At 43.0% G+C, this 7631-nt stretch overlaps 1 protein-coding gene across 5 annotated transcripts in view; it reads left to right on the top strand.

The window, feature by feature from the left end:
- Positions 1-1642: 1642 nt before the first annotated feature.
- ATOSA (atos homolog A) overlaps positions 1643-7631 on the top strand; it is an 86851-nt gene continuing 80862 nt past the window's right edge. The window contains exons 1-2 of one of the 5 annotated variants that reach the window (XM_077881142.1): positions 1643-1762; positions 3141-3257. In XM_077881142.1, the coding sequence (XP_077737268.1) occupies positions 3242-3257 (16 nt within the window). In that variant the 5' untranslated portion in view covers positions 1643-1762; positions 3141-3241. Of the gene's footprint in view, positions 1763-1796; positions 1967-2404; positions 2760-3140; positions 3258-7631 lie in introns of those variants that run through there. The other 4 variants (XM_077881143.1, XM_077881140.1, XM_077881141.1 and 1 more) reach the window with 4 other exon arrangements.

Genomic DNA, 7631 nt, shown 5'->3' with positions numbered 1-7631 from the left:
TTTTTCTGGTCTTTATACTTTTTGCAAATTAGGCAGAGGAAGAGGAGCTAAATCACAGATCTAGCTCCCAGATCTGTTCACCCACTAAGCCTTTTACAATAGCTGTTATCTGGTCTCAGCTGTTGTGCTAAATTTAGGATTTTGGATTATCTGGAAGTGTTCTTTCTGTCTCCCATTACCAAGGTTAATTGAGAAGTGACTGTAGAACAAGTAAAATTTCATAAAGGAAACTACATAATCCAGTATTCAATAATATCTAAGTCAGATCCACTGGGAGTTAATATTTGTGGCCATTACATAGATTATGGAACTGTTGCCATTTGACAGAAGTTTTATCTTCATGATACCAGAACATTTCCCTGAAAATGAAATGTTACCCTCCTGAATGGTCTGCCCTGTTTGGATTAGATACAATCTTAAAATTAATCACTGCAGTTGTCCATGTAATTTTACCATACATATCAAAACATTTAGAAAACTAGTATTTTTCATCATTGAAATTTCATGTTTTTGATAGGAGGCAAAAAAATTTTGCAATTTCCAATCCTTTACTTACAAAAAAACTTCTCTGATGTAAAAGTAATACTGTAAGATTTTGGGAACTATGGAATAGTACAAAGACTTAAGTAAATCATCTTTAAACCTATGCTAATACTTTCCTGTTTTGATTCTTGCATGCAAAATCATTTCTAAAAAAAAAAACAACCCCACTTTTTCAGATGAAACCAAAGAGCCTTGCAAATTTTGTACTTCTCTGTCTCTGTTTTAAGCTCACAACCCCCCTCTGTACTGTCTCTAAACTGGGTAGCTAATAGCTTCAGCCCTCGTTAAGACTGCCTTTTTTTTTTTTTTTAATTACAGCAGATCCTTGTCATCTGTTTAAGTGATGACACGAATCACAACACGAGATGTCATCATGTCACATTGTTATAGGACAACAAAATTACAGCTCCTCAACAATAACACGGTGTCAAAAGTGTCCTCCTGCCATGAGTCAGTGTTTCAGACGTTATAAAAGTTATTTTTAGCCCAGCGAGTACCTCGGGAGCTTGGGTTCCGAATCCTACTAAAATCTCTAGTGATTTTGGGGGAAATGTAGGGTGACAGGGGCTTCTTGTTCTTTGCCTCGTCACTCGCTGACGCATGGCTGCCCACTCCCCTGTCTCGGCCACCTCAGACCCGGGTTCCACCATGTGCTGCAATCCACTTGGGCTCGGCCGCAGCCGGGAGCCAACGTCCCGTGGAGGAGGAGGGAGGAGGGAGGAGGGAGGAGGGGGAGGAGGGAGGAGGAGGAGGAGGGAGGAGGGGGGAGGAGGAGGAGGAGGAGGGAGGAGAGAGGAGGAGGGGGGAGGAGGAGGAGGAGGAGGAGGGAGGAGGGAGGAGGAGGGAGGAGGGAGGAGGAGGAGGAAGAGGAGGAGGAGGAGACTATAATTATCCTCCCCGGCTGGGGCAGGCCCTGGATGACATCTCCCCAGTTACCCGGTGCTCTAATAGCGCAGCGCCGATTCCCGGTTCCAGTCGCGCCGCAGCGGGCTCCCAGGGCGGGCAGGGCCCGGAGCACGGTCGCCGCGCCCGCAGCGTCCCGGGCCTCCCGAGCCTCCGGGGCTCCGCGGGCCCCCCCGCCGCGCCCCCGCCGCGCCCCCGCCGCCGCCCGCACCTGCACCGAGAGCCCGGCCCGGGGCTAGGGCCCTGCGGCGCGCGGGCTGTTACCATAACAACCGGGCGCCCGCCGCGGAGGCCGCCGGGGAGGAAGTGACGCGCGGTGGGTCGGCTGTTGTTGGGACACGTGACCCGGGCAGTGTTTTGACAGGGCAAACAGCGGAGAAAGAGCTGGGCGAGCGAGGGGGACCGGGAGCTGGGGCGCCAGAGCTAGAGACAGCGGGCGGGCGAGGAGCTGGCCGAGGCGCGGGGCAAGCGGGCCGGCCGGGGCGACGGGCGGGCGAAGCCCGGGGGCCGCGGGGCTCGGGTGCGAGTCGGGCAGGGGGGCGGGCTGGGCGCTGGGAGCGGAGCGGAGCGAGGCGGCGGCCGAGGCGGGGGTGGATGGCCGCGGGGGCTGGTGCCCTCGGGCCCCCGTGGTCCTCTGAGGCAGCCCGGGGGGCCGCTGCGCGCCACGCTCCGCTCTCGCCGGCCCTGCGCCTCTCGGAGCCTCGGGTCTGCGGCGGGGGTGTGATGTGAGCCGCCGGGCGAGCGGCGGAGGGAAGTGCCAAGAGGAGGAGGCTTGGGGACGGGAGACGGGAGCGAGTTAGTCAGCAGAGGTCGGCGGAGGGAGCCATGAAAACAACTCTCCGGCGGGGAGCGGGGCCGGCGCTGAGCTCGGGGCGGCGGAGCTGAAGGAAATCCGGGGCCCCGGGGGGACGGCGGGGGCCGCGGGGGGCGGGCTGCGCGGGGCAGGGGCGAGCGCCCGGCGGTAAACCCGCTCCCGGGGCTGAGCTCCGGCCTGGCCGCGCGGGGCTGGGCGCTTGGCGGGGGGCCCCCGGGACAGCCCGGTAGAGTTCGTTTGGGGCTGGGGGCTGGGCGCGAGGAGATGACTCGCGTTTCCTTCTGACCCTTTTATTGTGTAAACTCGGCCGCGGCGGCCGCAGGAAGGCTAGCCCGAGGGTGATCGCGCAGGTGAGGCCCCCGGGGCGGGCGGAGCTCCCGGCGCGGCGCCGGGGTCCTGAAGAGCTTCGTGCGCCCGCGCACCCGGACCGAGGATCTCCGTACCGGCCACTGCGGAGGGGCCACTGTTCCCAGCGGTGGTTTTTTTTTTTTACAAAGGGGTTAGTTAGCTTGTGTTGTTTGAACCTTCCCCCCCCCCCCCTCCTCCTCCCCTCCGCTTGCCTGTACCTCCAGGTTATAAATAGACCTTTCTTTGGTTCGGAGACTCTGTGTCAAGGAAGGACACTTTGGCCTGGAGAGCGCTCGGGCGGGGAAGAGGGTTGCTCGGTCCCGGGGAGATGGGGGAGGCGGTGCACAGAGTTTTGCCTTTTTTTTTTTTTCCTCTCTCTCTCTCTCTCTCTCTCTTTTTTTTTTTTTTTTAGAGCTGCCGATGGTGCTGTCACCGCAGTTAGTGCCAGGAAGAGGCCTGTTAACAGGAGGTTTACTTGCAAGGTCCGGGTGTCAGAGCGGGACTCGATTAATTTTATTTTGGTCTCTTTTAGCGTTTTGAAAACGGAGCAGTAGCCGCAGCATCAGCGGCAAGCCTGTTGAAAGAACCCACAAGTGTATTTCACAGCACCCTGGGTGGAAATTGAATGTGAAAATGAAGCCAGACCGAGGTAAATGACTTCCTTAAGCAGGATTTTTTTTTTTTTTTTTTTTTCCCTGTGCCCCATTTTAGAAGTGTTAACCTAATTCTGGGGCAGGATCAATTCTTTGCCTATTACATATGACTGCTTGTTTCTGTTACAGGTTCCAGCTGGTGAGATAGACAAGGGCGCACCGAAGGAGAGTTAGGGTCTAGATGGGAGGATTTATTCTTCAAAAATGTTTGTAAACTAGTAGTTTCAAGGGATACTCTAGTGTAACTCAAAATGATGATCAGGAACAGCATTTGTATCTTTTGCCACAGTAGTTGACATCATTTGAGATTTACCTTACTTATTTTTAGGTAAAGTCAATCTAACCGCAGCTAGAGTTTACAGACTTTTTCAACTTGAGATTTCGAACTTGATAAATCTAGAAAATTGAAGACAGAGTTGACATATGTTATTATGATTATTGCCTTTTTTTTTTAAGCTGCTTTAGGCAGACCAAAAGTTTGCAAAGTACTTCAGGGCCTTATGTAAATATCAGTATAAGTAAGTGTGCCATTTCCTTTCCAAACTTGTATTTTCAGGATTTATGGGAATAATGTGTACTCTGTGTTTTGCAAGGACTTCAAAGGAATAAAGACTAATTTATCAACCTTCCTTTGATTAGTGGCAAGGACCAAGTTTAGGAGATTATTAAGATAGAAGTAGTTAGGCGTGAAGGCTTTTCAGTCAGATGGAGGTTTGATTCCAAGGAACATTATTAGAAGAGGATTATTGTATTTGGTAGAGAGCTCGACTAAATGACAGAGTTGAGGCTTTAGGATTGGAAATGTTAATTTATCCTCCTATGAATTAAATGCTCTTTTTAAAAAAGATGTAATAAACTGGTTAATATTTCCATACTTTTTAAAAAGTGTATTAAAAGACAAATTTTCTTCTCTAGTTAAAATACGTCTTTGGTAATACATTTAAATGGCACTAGAAAGAAGTGGAGAAAGCCATACTTCCTTCTTAAGTTAATGGTTTAAATTAGTTTTAAGTGTTTGGCTGTTTCTTAAAATCGGCTACATATGCATGAAATACTATCAAGTGTAATGTTACTAAGGAGGTTGCTTGTGTAAAATGCCAAGTTGAGACTTTGAGATTACATCAGTGACTTTGGAAAAATGGCCCCAAGATCAGTAAATTGCATGTCAGAATAAACAAGCAAATAAATCAAAGTTGCTATTTGTTTTGGGTTTTTTGTTGTTAAAATTTGCTTTAAGGTTGTAAGCAGCTTAAAAAATAATATTTGTACACGTCTCTATTTTAGCCAAAACTAGTACCAAACACAATAAAACATATATATGTTATATTTACACATACATAAATAGTGATTACTAAGGAAAATAAATACATTTATTCATGAAGACTCATAAGGAAGTGACTTTTTTCTCCTTAAAATTATAGCTTTCTTTAGCATTATGATGTAAAAATGATGGAATTGCAAGTTTGGTATTAAGACGATATTTCATAATAATAATATGGGTTTTTAGGCCCGTAGCCTTTAAGTAATATTTTTTACTTTGCAAAATAGCATAGGTAAACAGAAATGAACTTTTCACAAAACATATTTAACTCTTATTATGTGAGTGTGGTCTTGTTCTGTTTTCTGTTTTAAAATTTGCTATCACAACCCACTGAATTGATTTCTTGACTGAAGTTGGAAAGGCACAGTGACGGGCAATACTTAGCTAGATGACAGTAATATCTCATTTTTTTCTACATTGGTGATTAAGAAACAATGAATTTTCTGTATAATTAAAACTTTACTTTTTAAGTGCCAAAAATATATTTTTCAATTTTATGATGTTATGTGGATAGACCTCTAAAATCTAGAAATGCCCTGCAGAGGTATTTAAATTTATGAACTTTTTTTTTTTTTTTTTGGGTAAGATCTGATTATAAATTCTCATGCTGTCAACAGTCTTTGTTGTTAAAATGTTTATTCTTCCATCCTTTTAATTTAAATGCTTTTAGTCTCTGGGCTAGAGAACTTACTCAGTAACCACACTTAACACTGAGTTCTCTATAAAATAAGAGTAAATAGGAGGAGAACCCTTTAGATTTCTTTCAGAACTCTGAGTAAAGTATGTGAATTCCACTGTAGAGAGAAACTCTGAGATATTTGCTTAACGGGGTACAGCTATGTTTCCAGAGTTTATTCTAAATAAGCAGCTGGTTGGCTAGTTTAAAAAGTCTGGTTTAAGTGAGGAACCATAAAAATAACGGGTTTAATTATTTGCCCTGTCCTTTTATCCATGCTCCACATTCTTCTTGGAGGTGGAGTTTGTTTTTCAGTTACCTATGATCTTTCTTGTATAAATCACACCAGTAATATATACCTAAGATTTCTAGTTTTAACTTCTTAAAAGTGGAATAAGACTTTGCAGAGCAATCTGAGGATGGTATCTTTTACATTTTAAAAACATTTTACAATTATTTGTTAAATTTCACACAATTTTATGTGTCTTATGTACACAGAAGCCAACAGTGAATTTGTTTTGGAAGGAGAGGTAAATATATGTGCTCATCAACTGTGTTCTTTCCAAGGCATTTAGCAGTTTTCACAGAAATAATTTTTTTGTACTCATTTCATTGGTTTATATGATATTTATTTATTTATTTATTTATTTAGGTTTATATGATATTTAAATGAATTAATTATAAATAGGGTGGCATAAACAACTTTTGAGAACAAACATCTGAGTCTAAACATGCAACTCCTAGTAGAAATAGAAATGTGCAGACAACTAGAAAGTACCTTATTCGCTGCTGTTGTCTTCTAGTTTGCTTTGTTGGAGGCTGTGGAAAGCACTCGAGGATCTTGCTGACTGATGAGGGGGAAGTCAGGAGAGCTCCTACTGTACTTTCAGATAATTAAGATGTTATTAGGTAGGACAATGGCTACATTTCACAGTAGTTAATAGTATTTTACCATAGTCTGAGGTTAAAAAAAAAATAGTGGGGGAGGGGCAGGCAGTGAGAATCTTAAATAGGCCCCAGGCCAAGCAGCCCAGCACCAAGCCCCACCGGGGGCTGAATCTCACAACCCTGAGCTGAAATCAAGAGTCAGATGTTTAACAGACTGAGCCACCCGGGTCTGTTAAAATTAAAAAAAAAAATTTATTTTCACATAGTTACATAACATTACTTGGGCAATGCAGCCAAAGATGAGTCTTTGATGTTATCATGAGCACAGGCTTTGGGATCAGACCTATGTTTGTATCCTTGTTCCATTACTTGCTAGCTAGGTAATCTTCATCAAATTACTTAATCCCGGAGAGTCCCAGGTTCTGTGTACAATGGGAATAATTCTAATTTCTCATAGTTGTTAGAATGAAATATGACAGCGGTTAGCACATAGTAGGTTTTAAATCAATGGTACCTTTTATCCTGTTAAGACATTTTAGATGCCTGATGGTTGGCCAGTTAGAAAGTAATGTTCAACAGAGGAAAGGAAATTATCATGTACAATAACCTCATACTCTTTTGTTTGGCATTCATAGTTCAGTCTGTTAAGGCTCAAGCACGTTTCATTGGCTCTTAATGTATAGTCATCTGATAAAATATAAAAGCTATGAAAGGATGCTTTACATATATGTATAATTTCTTTATACTATCATTTATTAGCTTAAAATGTAAGTGGTGGAATGAGTGGACTAATCTTTCTGGGAATAGATTTTTAAAAATCTATTAAATGCATTAACTGTTGACCAGAGCTGGGCAGCTGGGAGGTTCAACAATGTTAGTCTATCTTATACCTAAGGATGCAAAGTTTGGACCTGGTCCCAGATAGATATTGAATGCCCGGTATAAGAAGTCTGAAGTGTGGCTTTTGCATGGAAACAATGGCAATGTTTTATGTTTTTAACATTTAATAATTATTTGTGTTATAAATGTGTGGTATTTCTGAAGTATTTCTAAATTTATGGTATTGTATGAAAACCTAAGTAGAATAAAAATCTCTTTAATTTAAAAGATAAATGTCAGCTTGCAATGCTTTATGCTTTGGTTAGAAACAACTTTTTCATCAGACATTTCTAAGAATGTTATCTGAGCTTATCCAACAGTTACAAAAGACTAAGGTTTATAAAATCTAGTAAATCATCAATAAATTAATAAGTATGTGTTTCAATTTATATTTGAATGCATAGTATAGCATTTATGATTCTTAAATAAACACTAGTGTAAAACCTGTTCCACAAAATACCAATTAAATATTTTTTATTTTATTTTATTTTTTTTTGATTAAATGTTTTTTAAAGTTAAAACTGAGAGGAGTACTGTCTTAGTTTTTTCCTATTATAATAGATTGAATATTTGTGTCTCCTCCCCCCACCAAATTCATGTGTTGAA

This window comes from Canis aureus, chromosome 32 (genome assembly GCF_053574225.1).
Source record: "Canis aureus isolate CA01 chromosome 32, VMU_Caureus_v.1.0, whole genome shotgun sequence".
NCBI classification, from domain to species: domain Eukaryota; kingdom Metazoa; phylum Chordata; class Mammalia; order Carnivora; family Canidae; genus Canis; species Canis aureus.
Note: the sequence above shows the minus strand (reverse complement) of the source record. Positions and strands in the feature narration are given on the sequence as shown.